The 22,970-nt window shown below is 40.5% G+C and overlaps 2 protein-coding genes across 6 annotated transcripts in view; one reads left to right on the top strand and one right to left on the bottom strand.

Annotated features, from left to right (window-relative positions):
• LOC145446561 (CDP-diacylglycerol--inositol 3-phosphatidyltransferase-like) overlaps positions 1–22,970 on the bottom strand; it is a 125,387-nt gene that overhangs the window by 67,041 nt on the left and 35,376 nt on the right. The window lies entirely within an intron of this gene.
• Positions 8,624–22,970, top strand: part of LOC145446519 (uncharacterized) — a 41,211-nt gene continuing 26,864 nt past the window's right edge. For 2 of the 5 annotated variants that reach the window (XM_080324841.1, XM_080324840.1), the window contains exons 1-15: positions 8,625–8,823; positions 8,889–8,960; positions 9,728–9,876; positions 12,365–12,452; positions 12,527–12,613; positions 13,624–13,749; positions 14,576–14,681; positions 14,738–14,823; positions 16,645–16,790; positions 17,086–17,289; positions 17,978–18,130; positions 19,147–19,251; positions 20,249–20,359; positions 21,941–22,117; positions 22,186–22,299. In XM_080324841.1, coding sequence (XP_080180967.1) covers positions 8,754–8,823; positions 8,889–8,960; positions 9,728–9,876; positions 12,365–12,452; positions 12,527–12,613; positions 13,624–13,749; positions 14,576–14,681; positions 14,738–14,823; positions 16,645–16,790; positions 17,086–17,289; positions 17,978–18,130; positions 19,147–19,251; positions 20,249–20,359; positions 21,941–22,117; positions 22,186–22,299 — 1,794 coding nt within the window. In that variant the 5' untranslated portion in view covers positions 8,625–8,753. Of the gene's footprint in view, positions 8,824–8,888; positions 8,961–9,727; positions 9,877–12,364; positions 12,453–12,526; positions 12,614–13,623; positions 13,750–14,575; positions 14,682–14,737; positions 14,824–16,644; positions 16,791–17,085; positions 17,290–17,977; positions 18,131–19,146; positions 19,252–20,248; positions 20,360–21,940; positions 22,118–22,185; positions 22,300–22,970 lie in introns of all 5 variants that reach the window. The other 3 variants (XM_080324844.1, XM_080324842.1, XM_080324843.1) reach the window with 3 other exon arrangements.

The following is a 22,970-nucleotide window of genomic DNA, read 5'->3' as shown; positions in this document are numbered from 1 at the left end:
CTAGACATGCAGTCAGATATAAAGACATAACAATTTGTTTGTGCGTCTCACGCAAGTTTTTCTTCTAGTCTGCTACGCTTGCGCCACTACAAGAGAGAGGATTAAAAATCACTAGTAATATAGTGCAATTTTCGACGAAATTCAGTCTTCAACTTGCGATTACCACCCTATAGGGGACAACTTGCTGTTTGGGTCCTGATTCTATAGCTACAACCCATGCTAACATATATATAAGTCCATGGCCATGGCGGCAGGTCCCAATGTTGAGTAAAGAATTGTGAAATAACGATTGGCGCCCTTTCAAGTAGAGTCATATGACAATAAGACGAAGCGAACATAAAATTCTGCCTTCAATTTAATACAGTTATTGTACTGCAGGCTGCCGTTACGAAAAACGGCAAAAACGGCTCGGTTTTGATATATATATATATCAGCAGCTGTTGATTTTTACTGCTTCGTTGTGGAAATCGCAATGTTTTATTTGACGACTACAAAATTTCAAATCTTTGTCTGGTGTACGTACGTACGTGCTAGATAGGCTTACTGCTCGCCAAGCAGCTACGGTCAAATTGCGTTTAACTAAGCATAATCATAACCAAACATCAACCATAAGTTACTATTTGAAACTAGGCAGAGCGAAGATAAATTATACTGCTGCGAGGTAGTGGCGTGTGGAACGCGTTGATAACCTGACATACAGCACGGCGGGTGTTCTTACAATGACACTAATGTACGACGTACGTATATCGAATATCTATTTAGTGTGGATACTTCTTACGCAATGACGCACAAAGCTAATAGGCTGTTTCTGACGTAACAATGAGCTGTGGCGTTTGAAAATCAGACGTCTGTGCTGTCACGAGCCTGGTATAATATCTCTTCCTTGTTCACGAATGTTCAGTTTATGTCATAGTCCTTGCAAAAATAAAAAATAATCGTTCTTTCACGGAGAAATCGATTAGATATTGCAAGTAGTCGATTACGATTACGATTACTTCGAATTTTTTTCGAATGTAATCGATTGCGATTACGATTACTTGAAAATGCTGTAATCGTCGTAATCGATTACGATTACTAATCGCCATTACCCCATGTCTGGTGGATTCATTCTACGGCCATGCCGCTTTAACATATCTGAGGATCTCCTTTCCACATTAGTATTTTTGAGGTGTAACTCATTGATTTGATCTGCTGTCTGTGAAGACACACAATGCCCCTCGTCCATTTGACGTTTTGTTAGGTATGTGCATTGTGCACGTGAGTATAATAATGAATGGCTAATGTTGTGTGATGTTTGTACAATATGGCTTTTCTAAAATATCTTCTTTTTTATTTTACTGGGTGGTTACTTGATAAAATTGTTATGTTGCATAAAAGGAACACTGAATCTGGCTTAATTTGAAAAAAGTGGAATCAATGATGTGAGAGGAGAATATTTTGGATTTGAAAATAAATGGAGTATTTTAGTTAGAAATTCTCTCACATAATATAATTACATAGTAGTAAGCCGACTATTCTTTCATATCCAAAACATTCTACTCTAATAACTTCACTTTTTCTAGTTGGAATTGAGTCAAATTTGCTATGAATCATATTTTTACACAATGTAACAATATTATGAGATAGCCGGTAAAATTCTAAAATCTCTATTTGTAATTAGTCTAAAATTTTCTTTCACAGCATTGCTTTCTACTGGTTGGAATTGAGCCAAATTTGATTTTTTAGGCAATCTAGTAATTTTAAGAAATAGCCGGAAAATTTGAAAAAATGTTTTTGAACAGCTCCATTGTACAAATATTTATCCAATGCTGTAACTGCGATGCAGTCTGTAATGCAATTGGGAAAACCTTTAGTATAATCAAAAGGTATCTGTTCTGTTGTCGCTGCACAATGCACATAGTTGCATGCACGCTTTTACAGCATGCTCCCCTATTGTAAATACCTCTACATAAACATGCATCTATTGATTCTCTATCAACTAGTATCTTGACGTGAATTTGTTGGTTCTCTATCAGATAGTATGTAGACGTGAATTCGTTGGTTCTCAATCAGCTATTCGTGAGCTATCGTCGATGTGCTCATAATAAAAACTGAATGCTTGTATTGGTGATGTTTCTGACTGACAAGAGAGATATTTGATTGTAAGTTCAAAGATTAGTAAAGTTATATTTAGCATCGGTAAATGAGGCAAGGACCTGTCCGTTATCTGCCTAAATAAACACGTGCCAAGACTCTGATAGGGACAAAATGAGCATGTTTCGCAAACAAGGAATTCGATATCACCCAAGCAGGATTGAAAACATGAGTTGAACATGACTTCAATACTGTGACTTGGACTCGACTCGAGTCATAACACCATGACTCGGACTTGACCCTTTAAACGGTGACTTGGACTCGGACTCGAGTCTGTGATGAATTGAAAATGACTCGACTCGACTCGAGTCAAAACCACAAAAGTATGATTGACTCGTGACTCGGGACCATGTGACTTGGTTACAACCCTGTTCTTTTGTCATTTTACCGATCTTGCGCACGGCGCCGACCACAAACCTCGCTTCGTCTTACGCCAAGCATATCTTGTACGGACCCTTGTACGCCTCATAGTTCAAGGAATAAATCGAGCTCTAGGGATTGGGATCAATGTTCCCTCTAATTCTTCACGAGTCTGCGCAAATACGCCAACTCACTGCGCAGGCCCTTGGACAACAGTGCGCAACCAGGCCCGCCCCCATAGGGTGATAAACCGAACTTCTGGGGGGCCTCGCCCCCTAGATCCCCCTCAGGCTACACGCTTTTCACCGCTACTAATCATCTATATCCAGAGGTGGTCAGTAACGAAGTACTTCTACTTTTTCGAAGTACTCAAGTAGTTTTCCTCTACTTCTGGTACTTACTCAAGTAGATCTGAATTTCGCTACTTCGACTTCTACTTCATAATATTTTGTGATCTACTTACTTACTTTTCGCTATTTTCAGTTTGTCAAGTAGAAGTAGTTCAATCTTCCAATCAGGAAGATAGCCTGAGTAATTTCGGAGCTGTTTTCACGGAGTATCAACATTTAACTTTCATAAAAGTAGAGTAAAGCCCAGAATTTTCTTCGCGCTTCGCGCGCAGTGGATATTCGGCGTTACCAGTATGATTTCACGAAAGTATCGATAAATATAATTTAGGTAGCGGCTTGGCGTGATTTCGTTCACACCACATTGTCGCCCTTCGCCCATATGAAATAATTCATCGCAGTATATATGGCTCATCATAACGTTTGAAACTGATGTTTCGCAATCTATCATTTACTTGTCATATCGTAATCTAGCATGTCCATGGCGCGTCCTAACCTGGAAAAGTGGACTCTGACATTTTTTTTAGTTTTAGAACTGTTTTAGCATACCACCTTTGAAACTTTCTGGACTAAAGGCATGAAAAACGTGTTCCACTTTTAGAACTAGTATTTATATGTTCCATTTTCAATTCCCAGAATCATATACTTTGCGTTATAATTAATATAAGTTCTTTAGTCTGGATAACATACATGTTGAAGTATAAAAGTAAGTGTAGTAATGCCTTTAATTTACGGAAATAAAGCTACACAATATGGCATTTTTACGGTCCACCATATTTTTTATTAACGTTTACTAATCGCGCAAAGTGTTTACATCGTATCCTATACAACTTCTCCGTATTGCTCTTCGACTAAACTACGGACCTTATAATATGGGGGATGGCGCCATACCATGCTATTTTCTAAAACGTGCTTTTCGAGAAAACAGGATAAGTATCGCATTTCCATATCAATCCTATCATTTTCATCCCATGATGTGGAAGAATGCTTATTCTATCGAAAATTGGTTACCTGCTGGTATGCATCAATATGAATCAAGCTCGTTACCATTCGCATAGCTCAATTTGCACCTTTATACAATCCATGTAAACAAATTAGGATCGTTTTCACAACTACTTACTTACTTGAGTACTTTTAAAGTCAGTCAATTCTACTTCTACTTCAAGTAGTTTTAGGTTGCTTATGGAAGAAGTACTTCTACTCGTACTTGAGTAGATTTTTTTGTCACTACTTCTACTTCTACTCGAGTAGCTTTCTTGACTACTTTGACCACCTCTGTCTATATCTGGTCTTCGTTTAGTGGGCGTTTCGCCTGAACGCGCAAGGCGCGAAAATTTTCTATCATTCATGATAAAATCGGGCAATATCATCGGGAATTGCATATATTGCTATCAATTTTAATCCTGTCTCTGCTCACGTAATCACATTTACAGGTAAAGCTGATCGAGTGAGATGTGTTGGAAAAAGTAGGACCCCTAAATATAATTAAACATCTTCGGGCGTACCCGTTGGTATAATGACTTCCTTACATCATGCTATTTCGTGACCTCCTATCTGCTATGCCAAAAGATATTGAAATCTGGACATAAGTCACTTTGATTCTACTGCGACGATATGGTGACATACTATGGATTACTAGAAGACAGACATACACGCACGAGAACGCACTTGAAATCAATACATGCGATCGATGTAGGCCTATCGCGTTAAAACAGTGATGTGACCAGTGGCGGCTCGTGACAATATCGGGTGGTGGGGCAAGGGCTGCAAGCGACTTTTTATCAAGATGACGTCACAATGGCGTTTTCCAACGTAAACAAGTAACTTAATGATGGTACGGTAACATGAATTTCCCGACAACAGTGATTTTAACGTATGTGCCACGAGGGGTCTGCCGGTGAGCTGTGACTTGAAGTGTGGTAACTGCGTAAACGGCGTACGGAACAAAGATTCAACACGGCTCATGTTCGCACTAGACCTGACTAATTATCTGCAGAAATGGAAATGACTATAACTCGAGAGATTGCGTAAGCCTAATTGGAAAGGTCAACGAGTTCGGACACATACGCAATTGTTATCTCATACATTGGGCCTGTCATATTGAATCCAAAACATCATTCTGAAGAACTAAGAATAGCAGCCTCGGAAATTCGGTCTCGGTACAGCAGAGGAGATTTTGGCCTTGAAACTGGAGACTGTAACACGACACATACGGCTTTATTACTGTCTATAGGTCTGCTGCGAAATCGCCTTGGGAAAATATATTACCGAATAAATACGTGGATAAAAGCCGCAAATTTAGTACACTGTTACATGACATCATCGAGAAGTAGCCTCATGGCCCTTTTCGGTATGGTACACTGTCAAAATTAATGCGAACAGACCGAATTTTGCGTAAAATTTACTGAGGAATAGGCTGATCAAGTGATCACTGATCAGCTGTTAGCCGCCATCGAAAACGAAATGGCTATCGCGCTTGACAGGGGGCTGTAAGCAAATGGCTTGAAGGCCACAATTTCACGATGAAATTGACATTGGAGAATATAATATCAAAGTAAATATTTGAATGCAAACTGAGAATGATATCATCATCTCATCACCTATCTCAGTATGGAACACAGTTAACGTTACCACAGATACACCGACTTTTGCGAGAAATCCGCAATGCGTTGTAGGCTAAAGTGTCAGATCAGAGCACATCTCTACCATACTCGACCTTGATAACGAAATTACTGCCCTAATCATTGAGTGTCAACCTTGAGACTTGGCACAGCGTTCGATACTAAAATCAAGACATACCGTGCAAAAGCTTATGACAGATCTAGGTAAGGAGCATCGTTAAAATCAATGGAGACCAATACCGGCTTTGCGTAAAATCTGTTAGCGATAAATGACGAGTCAGCTCTCACTCGACTTAGGAAACGAAATTACCACTAACATAGTTCAGTGACAAACTTAAAACTTGGTACAGCGTTCGATACTAACATTAAGACTTACCGTGCCAAATGTCATAACCAATCTCAGTATTGAACATCGTCAAAATCAATGGATACCAATACCGGCTTTTCAGTAAAATCTGTTGCGATACTTGACGCATCAGCACACACTCAACTTCGGAAACGAAATTACTACCCTAAACTTTAAGTAGAAACCCTGAAACTTGGGGCAGTGTTAAATACCACCATCACGACATGACATACCAAGTGTCAAGAGTTTTCAAGGTGTGAAACAACATCAAAATCGACCTATACCAGCAAAGGTCGACCAAACGCATATGACGCTAACCGAGTTCAGATATAGATACGATTGTTACATCACACCTTAGGGGCACAGACCTATTATGCCCCGGTTGCTCGGTAATTTTATGAATAGGAGAGAGTAAATCACCGTTTCTTTATTGTGCGCGGCTTTGAGAGAATAGACAATGAAAGCTTGTTATGAGCGCTACCGGGGCATGCCCCGGCTAGGCATTCGCAAAGCGAAAACACAGGAGAGAATTCGATTTTCGCAGAGACTTCGCTATACATGGGCTGGGCATTTACAAGCGAAAGGACAAGAATAATACGATTTTTCGCTGTGATTTCGGTATATATAGATTGCTGTGCGTCTATAAAAGGTAACGAATTGTTATTGAACAGAATTTTAGGTGGGGCAATGCCCCAGTTGCCCTATAGGACGAGCCGCCACTGGATGTGACGGCAATGCACTCATCACTATCAAGACATACAGTCAGATATAATGATACGAATATTCAAGTCTGATTGAAGCAAGAACAAGATCAGCGTATGACCTTATCGACAGAAGATACGCGTTCAAACTAATCGAATAAAATCACAAATTTGTGCTGCTGAGAAGCTGATCTCGTGCAACGCCCTACAGTGCATATAGTTGCTGCATTTCCCGATCAACGTTTGCAAAGGGATGGATTTTTTCAACAATATTGGTGCTTGTACTTGCATATTCTGCATATTATCCTATATCACCATACGTGATTAGATTTGCCTGATGGAAGTGATGACTTCGAAAATTCGCGGCATGTAATTGTGCACATGTAGCATACAGTAAATCTTACACAATATTCATGACACTATTCGTTAGTTTCTCGCAGTTAACTTCTAGCTAGCCCATTGTTATTTATAATTTTGTTAAACCACGTTATTTCGCCATTCCCACAAAGGATTGTGCTATTGATATGATATCAGTATCGCTCACGCGTACGATACCATAGTAAAAGAAAAATCTCTTTCGTGAATCGCACACGATTGCAAATTCTCATTGCTTCGCGGAGTGCAATATTTGCCTTTTCGGGCCGCACTTGTAGGCCTACCTCGGTTTCAGACTTCAGCGATATACAGGCCGTGTTATTTTTGGCATTTCAGGAGCCAGATGCCAAAACTGCCAAAAATCAAAATTTGAAAATGCCAAAAATAAGCAATTTTTGGCATATGCCAAAAATAACACGGCCTGCCAAATAGTCTATTTCGTTCATGGTGCTGTGTTAACAGGACCGCGTTACAAGCAAGAAGAGCATTTGTGAAAGGCAGTTTTCTTAATCTGGGTCCAGCACACTACTAAGGCAGTAGTCGAAGCACGACTGTGTCCTTCCACCCCACTCTAGGGGCCCCGACGACCACTCAGGGTCTCCTTGCACAATCCACAGCCATATTCTAGATCAGGATCACCATGGGGAGCCCACGAGCCCCAGATAGCCCGCTAAGACCAGATGAATCGCTAGCGGGTCCGTTCTAAAAATAGATGGAGTAACAGCCCCTGCTAGTGAGCTTTTACATAATGAGATTTATTTATTTGGGTGTTTTGTGTAATTAGTATATTATTATATATGGGAATATTATTATATTCTCTTCAAAGGGTACCCATGCAGTAACCCCGACAGAGAAAAACTTTGCGATGCATAATGGATTTAAATATTAATCTATAGTCATATTCTTTTAACGAAAACTTGCCATATGGCAGGGTTACCATATTTTGGAAAACTGAAAAGAGGCTACTTTTTAAAAATTTTCAGACTAACAATGCTGGAGTAAAATCCGTTTCCCGACTTCGTGGTTGCTTGAAAAAAAGGTCATTTTGCGGACTCGGCTCTTGTTGAATTCGCCGTTGATTGACTAAAAAAAGGTAAACTTTCCGGCTCAGCTCCCGAAATAGCCGCCAGAGCGTTGCTTCAGTGCTGATTTACTGTATCTCAGTCGAACCCTATATTTACCAAAATTCTCAACAAAGAGGACACTTGGGCGTCCTCCGAGGACACTTTAAAAAAATCAAAAATGAGGACAAATAGTCCTTTCCCTATAAGAGGACGTATGCTGGTCATAAAAGTTAGCTGAAAACAGCCGATTTCGCTTGGGAGGTCGACTCCCGATTTACGCACTAAGTTAGTGGTGTTGATCAAAAAAGAGGTCGTCACTTTCGATCGAACCACGAATTTTCCGCTCGAACGTCCGTCTGTACTTCATCTGGTGCAGTCGTCCCCAAAGGGGGCGATATCGCCCCCTGTGAAGATATTGATAAAGAATGGGCGATAATAACGAATAGATCGATTGCCGGGCGAAAATGTTAGAACGTTCAGTCAATTTTATTGATAGTAAAGCGACTGAATGCCTGATACCTTTCAGCACGGGAAATCTGTAAACGAAGATTGGGAGCCAATGATCTAGCATATTTTGTGTCTCGAGCGTGTAAAATAATGGAACAGCCTTGGAAATACTACATCTCATTTCCGAGATTATCAATGGTGTTTGTTTACGTAGCCGAAACCGTCTTGCATGGATGGCGTTTGTAGTCACTCAAGAAACTGAAGCCTGCAAGTTGTAATTTGTAATACCTCAGCCTGTAAAGTAGTAGTAAATCCTGGTGCGCTGAGGTACGGGTAACCTGATAAGGTGAAGTGGAGCAATGGCGGAAAAGGCATCAGGACTGCGGCCGCCTAGCAAGATAGGCAGACCGAGCGGAATACCAAAAGCTGGTATTTTATATTGATCGAATCAAGTGAATGAAACTACGGTATTGTGACATTCTTCTTTTCTCCAGGAGGATCGAATGCGCCGTCAGTAACGAGCGGCATTTCAACTACCGGTAATCCAGGAACAAGTTTCACGATAGGTCGGTATCTAGATGATCAAAATGAAGTATATAGATGGATGTCTAATTTTTCAGATAATATTTGTTTCAATATATTATAGTTTTTTTTTAAGGTCTACAGAATATCTTGATCAACAGCTATACAGTATTCTTACTGTAGTCTGAATCAGTGTCAGTGTACATCACGATTTACATGTCATTTAAGGAAATTAGACACTAAAATCCATGCTGCGGTAGAATCCTAAAATCTGTAGAACAGAACACGAACAGTCAGTCTGAAATTTATAAAATTGTATTCTGATGCAAGGTCTTGTAGCTGTAGCCGTGCAGGTAGGTGTAGCCTACCCTATAATTTCCTGTAGCATGCAACGTTTCCTTTCTTAGCAGTTTTCCTATACCGAAATCATGAATCATCATGAGAAGATGAAAATTTATAAATAGATAAATCGTAATGTCATCCAATCCAGCATATATGACATGTGCGTGAATAATTATAAATTTTATCGTACATGAATATGTCTGCAATTTGTTCACAATCACATGACCTGAATTCTTTGAGGGCTGCAAGTTTGTGAAGATCGAGTAGGCGTACATGGTGTGATATCAATGCAAAGTTGATGTAATCAATCATCAATTGTCAAATGTTGTAGTGTTATACGGATATTCATTTCTGCTATTTGGTAGTCCTAATCACAATACTTTCAAAGGCATTCAAAGGGTTACACATTTCTGGTTTCTGTGGCAATTGCACTGCCTTCAATAATATGTTTTGGTCATTGCATCTTTAGGTGACAAAGTCATTGTAAGCGGGACAAAAGTTGGGCGAATTGAATTTCTTGGCCCTACGCAATTCGCACCAGGAGATTGGGCTGGCGTCGTTCTCGAAAAGGAAGAAGGCAAAAATGATGGATCTGTGGCTGGAGTTCAATATTTTAAGGTAAATCAGCCATCAACCTCATTTCAGCCAAGTCCCGCCGTATGTTCTGCTTGCATTTACCATTAATCATGAAAGAGTCCATGCAGAATGTCTGTGGCAAATTGTTCTGTGAAAAGTTCAGCAATATTGAGATACTGTGATCGGGAGTATGCTTTTGCAGAAAGCATGGACTACGACATGAATTCTTGTTAGCCATTATTAGTCCTATGCCCAGGCCGTGTTATTTTTGGCATATGCCAAAACTGCCAAAAATAACTTATTTTTGGCATTTTTTGATTTTTATTTTTGGCAGTTTTGGCATCGTCCTCTAAATAGATAGTTTCAGCCTCGAATTAGTCACAAAAACGCTTTATTTGGGCTAGTTTGTCAAAAGACACCACAAAATGTGCAGCATTCACGTATAATCAGTGCCAACAAACAATAAGAAGAAGAAAAAACCTAACGATTTCATAGGTTAATAATATCAAAGGAAACCACAAAATGTGCAATATCCATCGGAATCGGTGCCAATAAGCAAAAAAAAAATAAAGAAAAGCCTAACAAACACGCTCAACAGCTGGTTGTTACAACTGTTGAATAGACTTGAATCGTTTGCACTGTAACAGTGCTTCCAAACTCAGGTCAGCTAAGTTTCTCCTAAATTGATTTCTCGCCCAGCGAATCCGGGAAATATCGGCTTCAACAGTAGCCGTTGAGGGAAAGAATGTTGCCAGTCATCCACAAAAGGTTTTCAGAGCTCCAAAATCTATGGAGGGCCGAACCGGCTTCCATGCACATTGAAAACAGATCACTTCGCCAGTGCCATCGATCTAATCGCGGAAAGAATTTTCTTCCCGATTTTTTTCCAGGAGTTTCCTGTGTTGTCTCTCAACACATTCTATTTAGTAGCCCGACTATCATTTCTCCTTCAGTCTACCGATATATTTTCGGAGGACTTTTGTCACTTCAAGTGGCTTTAATATTACCAACTCGCATGGAAGAGTCCTGGGAAGGTTAGCTTGTTTAAGAACATTGACGCAACAAGACTGTCTGGCAAAACGAGACTATGCAGCTCAGAAATAGCCAGACAGTTCGTTGCGTCACAATGTTCAACTCGATCACAATGCAAAAATCGTGGTTGATTTTGGGGGTTCCAGCTCCATCAGCAGAATATAATTTATATTTTAATAATCAGTACTGCGGCAGCTTCTCATTGATACCCGTTTTATCAAATTTAGCGCTCGACAAGCCGGTCAAAAATGGTCGTAAAATTGCCTTTGGACAAATGGAAAGTATGACGTAAACCAAATGCAGTCAGCCGTTCAATCTCGCTGTGCCCAGACCATTTAGGACACCATGCTTTCACCCCTAATGGGTTGGCTGGGCCCAGATTAAGAAACCTGCCTTTCACAAACGCTATTCTCGCTTGTAACGCGGTCCTGTTTACACATCACCATGAACGAAATACACTATTTGGCAGACCGTGTTATTTTTGGCATATGCCAAAAATTGCTTATTTTTGGCATTTCCAAATTTTTATTTTTGGCAGTTTTGGCTTCTGGTTGCTGAAATACCAAAAATAACACGGCCTGCCTATGCCGCTCAATCAGCACAATTAATGTTGACATCCGTGGATATGCAGATCAAGCAGCATTAGCAGCAAATATCTTGATTTCGTTGATCTTTCGCCATCTAGCAGTTGCTTTGACAGTATGGAGACAAAATTGATGAATATTGATGGTGCTGTGTGCTGTCGTACTGCGTAATGTCGTTTGTGGCACTCCTATCAATCCTTTGAATTGTAGATTACGAGATACTTACCGTAGTGTACTATTATGTAATGTTCAGTGGAAGTTTTAGTGGAAGTCTGAATCACCTAGTCTTTCAGCTCCATGTGGAATACTGGGTAGGCTCAAAACTTGGCTATAGCTTTGACTCTTCTCCTGATTGTGCCAAAGCCTATGTTGACTTGATGTTTTGGATTGGCACTCAGTGTAGCCTACTTGGAATTTTTGATCAATGAGAGCCAGAGTTCTGAACGATTGGATAATATTATTGATTTAGTTACCGTTTGGTGCCTTCTATCCGTGGTTTATTAATTTAAGATGCAAATGTCTTTGTTACTGCAGATAAATGATGGATGAAATAATTAAATTGCAGAAAATTCATGGGTGAAGAAGTGAGTAGGGCCGTTCATATAATTAATAAAGCAATCCATGAAGAATGATATGGGCCAGCAGATTGAGACTGTTTCCTTCATTCCCGCTCATGTTATGACCTATTTTATTGCCAATGGTAGACAGTTTCGCTCTTACGGATATTATTTAAGTTAATTCCCGACATTACAATTACAATAATATTTTCGGTGATTTTTATCTCCTGTCTACTTCATGGTATTTTTCATGGTCAATCTCTCCGTAATAATAATAGCTCTAACCCTCTACCAGCCAACTTAATACTATGATATTGCTTATTATTTCATTAAATTACACAGTAATCTGATTTCTAGTGTGAACCCCTTCATGGAATATTCGCTCGTCCAGGCAAGCTATCAAAGTTCAATGAAAAAAGGTCAACTGTCAAATCTCCCACTGCAGGTAATGCTGCTGCTGTTGACGCTGATGGGGTTTCTGATCTGCAAAACTAGGAAATTATATATTTTTCTCACCAGGCGCCACAAAGATTCGTAGCGCACCACTGACCGCGGCCAGCTTGAAGGCAAGGGAGGGACCAAAGGATGTTAAGCCCAAAAGTGGAAGTATGTATGATCCAAACAGCTCGAGTCCATACACTGTAGCTGAACGTACTCGTGTACAAATGTGACAATTGCAGTACTGTCTTTGTCAGCCAATCCATTGAAATCTGACCTAGTCTGTAGCATGTGCTGAACAAAGGGTTTAACAGTGAATGAGAATTAGCCTATATTTTGTAAGCTCATTTTTAGAATGCTGCTTAATCTGGTTTGGGATTAATCCTGATTGCATATCATATTCTATGAATACCCTCATCCACATAGTTCAGATGTTAGTTCGATGTAATTCCCTTGGGTGAAATCTCAGTAGCGAAAGCTTCACATTACATTCATGCAGATGGCTAACTGTCAACAACAGAATTACATCATTGTGGTGTATCGACTTTTGTCTCCCAATTTTTACGACATCTTGTGGTGTTTTTGTTAACTTAACTTGATGCAGATTTGTATTCTGTTCATTTGGCTACCTGTCTGAACAGCATAAATTAAGATTCAATCACCCTTCACTGGCAATTAGTGAAGTAATTGAATTATTGTTATTTGAACCACAAGCTGATTCAATATGGATCAACAATCAACTGACCATTTCAATTCAATTGTTTAATTATATACCTACTTAATGAAAGTTGAAGATTCCAATACTTGAAGAGCTTCTTGTATTTGAAGAACTTCATTATACAATAGAATAGTATATTCATATTGAAATGAACCCGAATATTCTCGGCTGACACTCGTCAGGGGGAATCGTCAGCAACTGGTAGAGAATTGGAAAGAGCATTGTATGTCAACAATCGTATCGCAGAATATGATGAGTGTCAGCCGAAAATATTCAGGTTCATTTCAATATGGATATACTATTCATTTGTAGACTCCATGCTTTAAGACATGTACATTCATTTTATAATTGCATACACTTGAGATGACTTTTCCTGGAAAGATGCAGCTTGTTAATTTAAAATCTTTACATTTTGCTTCCAACGTCACCATTTGTGATACAGATACATTTATATTCACAGTGAGAAGTCCGGCTTCGTCGATACGCAGTTTGAAATACGGTACTCCTAACCGTCCGTCTGCTGCGGCCGAGGCTAAGCAAGATTTCGAAGTTGGCGATAAAGTTGTTGTAAATGGTGTTAAAATAGGTAACAATCTCGGATTACTGCTTCTAATAGGAGTTGCATTTAACTTGTTTTGTGTAATTTTAAGACTAGTGTCACTGCTTTACCGCAAGCTCTGCTGCAACTGTAAATATTGGAAATAGACAAATGCTATCGAAATCTGCTGTTTATTGGAATTTGTTGAATTAGTGATGCGCATGGAAGTAATGCCATAAATATCTACTCAATCACGAGTGGAAGTTGCAATTTGCAAGTGATTTTTAAACTATTTCCAGCAGAAGTGAATAAGTAGTCGATAATCAAGTAGTGCAAGTAGAAGTAATCTTGCAAGTCTCTTGTTATATACATGTTTAAGCCATACGGTGGATGTTACTGAAGTCCCACTGGAAGTATTGGCGTAAATCTGTCCACATTTGCAAGTAGAAGTTGAAGTTTTCAAGTCATTCCATAACTGCGGACAGAGTAGATAGGGATGGGGTGTCGCGGACTGTAATAGGCCAATGGCCAATCTCTAACAATTTCACTCATAAGAGTGTTGAATCAAAATACTACTTTACACTTAACATATATAATTTAGAATTAGGTACTTTGCATTCAAACCACAGAGTAAAAGACGCTGTAGGCTAGAAGCACAAACTCTTCAGTGCGGGCAAGTCACGCAGGTGGGCTAAACAGAGTTGAGCACTCCAAAAAAGTAGAAGTGCTCCATTATTGACCAGCACTGCAGTTCAAGAGTACAAGGTGCAGTGCGTTTGTGGAATTGGACACGTGAAAATGCTCATCTTATCAGCATCTGTTGCCATATCTTGTTTTTTATGTACACTATAAATGTGTTCCCTTCATTTGAAAGGTTATGCCAGATATGTGGGCGAAACTGACTTTGCCAAAGGCAAATGGGTGGGTGTCGAACTTGATACAGCTCAAGGTAAAAATGACGGATCGGTCATGGGCAAGAGGTGAGGACAACACGTTTCTCTTCATTCAATCTGTGGTAATGTTGAGTATTATTCAGATACTTCAACTGTGAGATGCTGTACGGACTGTTTGCACCACTGCACAAAGTGAAGAAACACGTAGCAGCCACTCCAAGGACCACTGGTTAGTACTTTTAGTGCTCAGTGCTTTTGAAATATAAATTAACAGGCTAGTCTGCCCGATAATGAAGACAGTGTGCTTTGCGAGAAAAAATTAAATTTCACCGGCATTAGTGACGAGTGAAGATGCCAGATACTGCAGTTCAATTTTGTGTTGTCAACGTATTGTGTGTTGATGTCGTGATGAACTTTCATTATTTTTCTGGCTGAGAAACTTGTTCATATCACGAGCTGTGTATGGTGAAGCCTATAGAATTTTGTAAAAATATAACCCTAGCCATTGGCGCGGAACCTGGGTATGCAAGGTATGCCACGCATACCTAGACATTGTCTTAGGTATGCGGCATACCTAGAATTCGGTTTGGCATGTATCAGCATAAACCCCCGATTGTGTTATTTAGAACAAATCGCAATTTATTTCCGTTTACGACATTACCTGCTGCTATGTGAGCGAGGTAACCCGTTGCGCGAGGCCAATTAGCGAAAAGCGGGTTGTCAATTAGCGAGATTCGTCTGTGCACAATGTAACGCGACGCCATTTCCCGCTGAGATGATCGCAAAATTATGTCATTGATTGCCGTGCGCTCGGCAATCGTCGCATGGGACGCTTGCCTGATTTATCGCTTCTCCAACAAGCCTAGGTTCACTGGCTTGAACAATCACTTCAGCAGTAGGCCCGGTGCGCACTATACCATCGCTAGCCTGCACTATCGCATCTGCATTGGCGCGCACGATATCATCGCTTGCCTACACAATCGCGCATTTGCAACCGGCCTGGTACGAAAGATATCATCGCTGGCCAGTGGCCCTGGCCAACCATCGCGTCTTGAGCCTAACATAGGTTGGCTCCCATCTCTCGATGGCTTGGAGACAATGCCGTTAGGTATAAGGTGTAGCTGTAGGCTATGCTGATATGCGATTAGCGCCAGACTGAATGACATCGAATGTCCGCTGACATGTTTGATTGTGCGAATGTGCGTGCGCCGTGCATATGTAATTGAATTCCGGTAATACTTAAGCCTTGACAAACATCTTCTGGTGGTTATGTTTGAGTTGTAAAAGATGAGAAAGGTTTGAACAACCTGAAATCGGTGCCATTATAGAACAGATAAAATAACAACTCGGACATTTTGCCTGCGGAAATCGCCGAGGTTACGTAATACGCGTTGATAAGTGGCTTATTAAATTGTTCTGGCGATCACGCTAATTGACAGCGCTTCCGGACTCGCTGACTAGCTTATCCGCGCAAGAAGATTGTATAATCGGCATTTACGCAATATACGCATGCCTAACCCTCATGAATCGATGCTTATTAACCCTAATTAGCAATTCCGTCACATAATGACGTCATTCCTTTGTGACGTCATCGAACCCGCATACCTAAGGAAAATTAGCGTTCGGCGCCTATGACCCTAGCGTTTTCCTTCTGGTAAACTTGCGTATCAAATTTTGTAATAGATAACACCGACTGCTTGGTGTGTCAAAATTGCGTGGTGTGCAACCTGTAGCCCACGTAATGTGGTACGCTTGATCAAAGTTCAAGCGAGCTAAGAGGCTTACAAACATGCATTTCCTGACTTTTCAGATAAATATTTTTGACCAAATTTAGTCTGCTTAAATTTTCTTTTGTTCTTCCTGTGGTTTCAGTTTTCAGCAATCCACGACTACCATGTGTGGTGTGATATTGATGAATTCTATTGAAAGGTATTTCTATCACTGGTACGGATTCCTAATGACATGGTGGGCTTTGCAACTAGGAAGCGTACGTGTGGCAGCGGTCTAACCGCCTCATCTTTGTCCCAAAAAGCTTCCCCTTGCGTTACAGCCACCAAAACATTAGTCCGCGAGACCGCCTCGAGCATCGCAAGGAAAAAAGCCATATCGTCAGCCGCCGAAATCAAATCTCCGGGAAGCTCCGTCGCTTCTGTGAGCACCACCAGTTCTTTTGCGGGAGCGAAAAACAAAAAACTGGTTGGTTCTCTACATTTATTTACGATTTCTTTTACCACGGTGCCCATTGCCTGCTCATATCTCGGGCTGGACTAAATCAAGAGCAAGAGTGTGATTTGATTCCGAGTCGAATATTCATGCAACACTCATCGCATCATAAAACTACGAGTTAAAATATTTACCTATACTGTCTCTGCAAAATCAAATTGTAAAAACTGTTAACCTAAATACTAAATAATAGTAACGATCACCAAATTTGAAGCAATATCAGGGATAGTAGGATAACAGTGTTGATAATAGTCGTGCTCCGTTTCAGAGTTCCGAAGTGTCTTCGCGGTATCAGCGTAAAACGACGCCTGCCGGCACGTCTGCGTTGCAAGAGGCGCTGAAGGAAAAACAGCAGCACGTCGAGTCGCTTATGGAGGAGAGAGATTTAGAGAGAGCCGAAATGATGCAGGCCACCCAGGACGCCGCCGTCGTCAGGAAGGAGATGGAGGAATTGAATTCCCGCCACCAAGAGGTAGACGGTTGAAGAACGGTATCACTGGGACCCTTGGACTTGGGGTTTTTAACCTTATTTTAGTCTGGGAATTGCGTTCACCCCCTTAACCGCAAAATTTGAGAAGGTCAACACCAATAAAACATGTTCATCACTTTCACCCAGTCCCAATCGTGGCCGGATTACCAGTTGATGGTAAATTATTAGTTTTGATATCGTTAATTAGTTTTTATATGGTCCATTTGGTGAGCACAAAAATGTGACAATGTAGTTTTATCGTTGTGGTTGCACGATGGCCTTTGATAGACCCTTTTTAAACTAGTCTGCATGGTCCCAAGGTTTGTGTTCGTATTGTCCACATTTATATTGCGACCTGTGGTGAGCAATAAACTTGTGTCAAAATAAGGACGGATATTATAAATATGGACAATGTAATTGTAGTTTGAACATTGGCCTTTGATGGACCCCATAAAAGTAGTCAGTATACCCCAAGGATTCCATTGAGCTAAGGTTAGTGATTATATCGTCCATGTGGGTATCTTGGCCTGCGGTGCTCACTAAAAGACGGTTCTTAGTTTTATATATGTACTGTCACATATTCTGTTGATAGACCCCTTCAAACTGGTCTGCGGACCCACAAGGGCTCTATGGACCACATGTTACGAACACCAGCCTTGGAAAGTGCACCATTAATGCAATGTTTTTTCAGGCGGTCGCTCAGCTTGACCAGCTGAGAAATTTGATAGAGCAAGCCGACACCGAGAAGGTCTCTCTGCAGCGCCAGTTGGACGAGCAGAAGACGAAAGTGGAAGACCTACAGTTCCGAGTCGAAGAGGAGTCTATAAACCGAGAAGACTTGCAGGTCAGTGTATATCGAAGCATGACTAATTTAGTCCCTTACGCGATTTTTCGTTCTGTATTTTTAAATCCTAAACGTTAGTTAGCTTACGGTGATTCTTGCTTGTAAATCGCGAATAGGACTTGTGTGTATAGCTGCTTCGATATATAACGGCAGTCAGTAATGAATACATCTGACTGCACTGAAATACTTCTCCCTTTTTAAAGTAGTCGAGTAAGTTCTTACTTGCACTGCTTCTACTTCTATTTATCAGTATGCAATTGTATCCGCAAAACTAGGCCTACAATGCCCACTTTTGAATCACTACTTCTACTTGTGTACGAGTAAGAATTTACTTTTAATTGAGTATTCAGGATGACTGCTGTGACCGCTCCTCGTAATGAAGTATTCACTGTGGTAAAGTAGAATCTCGAGTCTAGCAGGCGCAAACTTAAACTTAAAATGACTCTATTACTGTTGAAGCCATTAATCTTCTAATTAGACATAATTTTGTTTTACCTTCAAAATTTTCATCAATGCTTCTTGTCAGTAGATAAGAGGAAAGAATTACTCAACAAATTAAGGATTGTCATCAAGTTATGTGTATTTAAAGGTTTCTCGGCATTTGAGCATGTGACTTCATAATCCCCGGACCTAAGTTAACCCTTATCCTAACTACAACCTGAACCCTAACCTAACCCTCAATCTAACCTTAACCCTAGCCCGAACTTTTACCGACATGCTCAACTGTCACATGCCCAATTGCCACATTCTCACAATTATGTATTTGCACCGCCCGTACTTAAATTCTGAAGATTAAAAGCCAGGCGAGATTTCTGTTACTATTCTGCATGCGAGAATCGCACGGTTTCTTGACGAATGCAACCTTCTGAAATGCGTGATCGGACACCTGTGTTTGTAGAACACCCCGTACTAAAACGCGTTGCACGCCCAACGCAACGCGAATCTTTCCGGGAATGATTACGCCGTCGTTATTAACTAACGGACTTTATTTGTGCATGCTTTGTGCCCGTGTGCAGTCTGAGCTGACGGCGTCTAGGGATAAAGTTCGAGAGCTGGAGGCCAGTGTCGGTATCGAGAGGAATCGCGTTCAGATCCTGCAGGCCGATTTGGAGAACACGCGGGTAACCGAGCCGTTAGGCTGTGTAGTTTGATGTGTGGGTGGCTTCCAATCTGTCAGAGTCGAACATGTACAGTAGCGTGTAAAATTTGTGGAGGTACACCACATTCGTGCACTAAGTGTTGCATCTTTAGTAGAGTGAATCACTGACACACTACCACCTTATTGGGTAGGCTTGGGATAAATAACTATTGGCAGTTTCTTTCTACCTATATTAAACATCAAACTAGACTACAATTCTGAGGTTTTGAACCGGCGATTTTCAATGGTGACTCTCAGCTTTGCTCCTTGTGGGTGCTTGAGGACGTATCCCTACATTTATTTCGTGTACTTCGTTAAAGTATGGTACAGAGTTTGAGTGTCTGCTTTTTGTTGTGTGTAGAAGTGTGAACGTTTCTTTTTCACTGTGCGTGTCATGTCAATGCCAACGACGCTGGGACTGAGAAAATATAAATCTCAAGCTCAAAATTCCATACTAAATCTTGACTTGAATCCAGCCATCACTCGAATATAAATTTGCCACTCGTCATCATTGCAACTACAATACAGGACTGAAAATCCCTCTCACTGTGTGATTATTAACATCCTCAGAGTCTCGTTATGGGACTGAAATTCCATCTCGGTTCTATATCCAGACCATGTGAATATGCCGTTTCTATGCACTGGCAGTTTGGTTCAGAAATAACACGGAGTGATTTTTGGTGCAAAAATGCTTTCGGTTGGATTTGTGCCCGATTTGCTACTAGAGTTATAAGTCGATTTCAATAGGACATTTCTACTTTTGCATGATTTTGCACGCAGTAACAAGCATTGATTCAAATGCACCGTGGTCGAATCATATTGAGGATGTAGTTCTCGTTGAAAATTATATTATTTACGACACATACTGCAGCTTATCTAATGACTTTCTATTCAGTAATCAGCTCTAGCGCTCGTCTGATGAGAAATGAATTATTTAAAACGCGTTTGATCGTGTAGAAAACGGAAGGGTTTTGTTGCAGGCGTCGGGAATCGACGATAAATCCGCTCTCGATATTCTCAACCGAGAAAGAGAGTCGGTCCAGGAACTCAAAGCCAAACTGAAACAAGCTGAAGATGCCTTGCAGAGCCAGGTGGAGATCAATGCCCTACCTGTGATTGCTCTCGGCGTTAGGCTTTTATATGCGATATCTCGCTTGGTCTTAAATGTCAACAGTAGTAACGTGTAATCCTACTCCTTGAAGTTCCTGTAGTCCAATATTTACCTGTTTTATCGGTTTAATATCACGATATTCTGTTTGCTCACCACTATCCGTGTGTGGCACTGTTTCCCACTTGTGGCACTTTTAATAGTGGTTGTGTGCTGTTGTTTTTCAAGTTCTTACAAATTAAACCCTAATTTCTTACCATAGTGATGTTTTTGAGCCGGAATTGGATCTATTTACTAAATCTCTCTCTTTCGGTTCACATAAAAGTCCTCGTTTGATACCTACTCGAATAGTTCGAAAGTTATGTCCAAATCCAAATTACGTTGATGTCATATTCCTGGATCCAAACTCGACCCAAATCCAGATGTGGTTAATTTAGTCCTTCTTGCTAATCAAGTAGGAGTAGAGCCGCTGATTTCTACTCCATTATAAGTAGAAGTAGGAATCTCCAAGGCATGTCAAAGTCACTACCATGATAGGTCTGAAAACTATGTCAGTAAGCAGTTTAGGTGGTGTGCTTTTAGCAGTTGACCAGAGATGCAAGATGTATTTTCATGACTACTAATGCCACTACGAATCGATGCAATCTTCAGAAACATATTCAGTTACGATGACACGGGGGCCATTTCACGCGGTTCCAATGACAATTTCAGCAGCAAAAACGATACAAACTTATCACAAAACTACTCTTTTCTAACTAAACAAAACTACTCTTCTACTTTTCAACACAATGAGTAGCTTCTTGGAGGTACAGAACTTAAACATACAATTGCATAGTATATTCATATTGAAATGAAACCGACTGACACTCGTCAGGGGTAATCGTGAGCAACTAGTAGAGAATTGGAAAGAACATCGTATATCAACAATCCTATCACAAAATAGGACGTCGCCAGCATGAAATTTTGAATAAGAAAGCGTTCAATGTACTGCTTTTAGATGAAACACGAAATTCTGTGGTGTCAACAAAAGATCTCATGTACCATCTAAAATAGTACATTGAAATTTCAATCTGGCGACGTCTTATTTTGCGATACGGTTATAGATATACAATCTTCTTCCCGATTGTCTACTATTTGTTGACGATTACCCCTGATGAGTTCATTTTCATATTCAGGCTCATTTCAATATGAATATGCTATTCAAAAAAAGTGGAAGTAGGTAATTTACCTTAAGAGATCTCAAGTAGAAGTGGATGTAATCTGATGACAAACTAAAGCACCGGAGTAAGTAGTGAAAGGAAACATTCAAAAAGTGATGTAATTTTGTCACAAAACTGGTTTTTACTTATCGAAACCTAAATTGCGGAAAGCACTTAATTTGCCTAAAAACTGTTCCAAGGAGCAGTGGAAGTCGACAAAATCTACTCGAATATTTCTCTGCGACTCGAATAGTTCTAAAGTTGCATATTCAGAGTCAAAACGCGGCCCAAATTGATCCAAATCCGCACTCGAATTTGATGCTCATCAGTGGCTGGCTACTATACCATACTCTTGTTTTGTGCAGGCCAGGTCCAGCGACGACATGGATATTTTCGAAGACCGCATTTCCGAGTTGATGCAGGATCTCGAGAAGGAGAAAATGCGGTCGGAGCACGACCGTCAAAGCGCGGAGAGCTTCAAACTAAAGCTGGACGCCGTGGAATCGGAGAAGGCGATGTTGGTGGCGGTTGTTGCGGAAATGGTGACTGGAAATTGATTTGCGGGGCAAGTCCAAGTCAAATTTACCAGCCGGTGCATTTCTATTTGCAGAAATCCGAGAGTGCGAGACAGTCGGATGAACGTGAAAGTCTGCAATTTGCGTTTGACGAGTTGAAGCTGAATGCGGAAGAAAAGGAAAGTGCGTTGGAGTCTGCTCAAAATCAGGTGCGTGCAGGGAATCTAGGCTGTCCGTCTGGTTTTGATTCGATGCGGTTTAGAGTTATTAAAGCTGGAAAAGTTGTTTCGCGGATTTGCTTGATCAGAGGTGGTCTGTAACTGGTACTGTAAGTACTGGTACTTTTTTCAGAAGTACGAGAGTTGTTTTTGCCTACCTGCTCTACTTACTTCAGCGCAGTGATTCCCAACCGCGGCTCTGATTGACATCTGAATATGCCACAAAAATAAAATAGACGGTTGTTTATTTCTATGAATTGTTACAGTCAATTTCTTTATATGAATGCTAAAATAGGGGATATTTGTTTTGTCTAAAGCCGCCCAAGGCTGCTTCTGAAAACAGACAAAGAGAATTCTTGCAGACTAGTGTCAAACGCATGAATGAATACCCATCAGACAATGATATATCTCGAGTTCTGCTGGTCATAGACCTTTATATATCGTCTCTGTGAATAGTAAATTTCAACGCAATGTTACTGACATCAAAGTAACGACTCTAGTCAAGTATAAATTGAAATATTTATCAGCGTATGATCCCCCTCAGACTTGGTGCATTTAAGTGCTGAAATGTATGAAGATTTATCACATAACGACATATATAGTATGCTGCAGTATTGATATGCATTTGCAGTATATTTCAATGTATAGCACTCGCTAATCTG

This window comes from Botryllus schlosseri, chromosome 9 (assembly GCF_051294905.1).
Source record: "Botryllus schlosseri isolate E-star chromosome 9, Bs_hap1, whole genome shotgun sequence".
NCBI classification, from domain to species: Eukaryota; Metazoa; Chordata; class Ascidiacea; order Stolidobranchia; family Styelidae; genus Botryllus; species Botryllus schlosseri.
The sequence above is the reverse complement of the archived record's forward strand: the minus strand, read 5'-3'. Positions and strand labels throughout refer to the sequence as shown.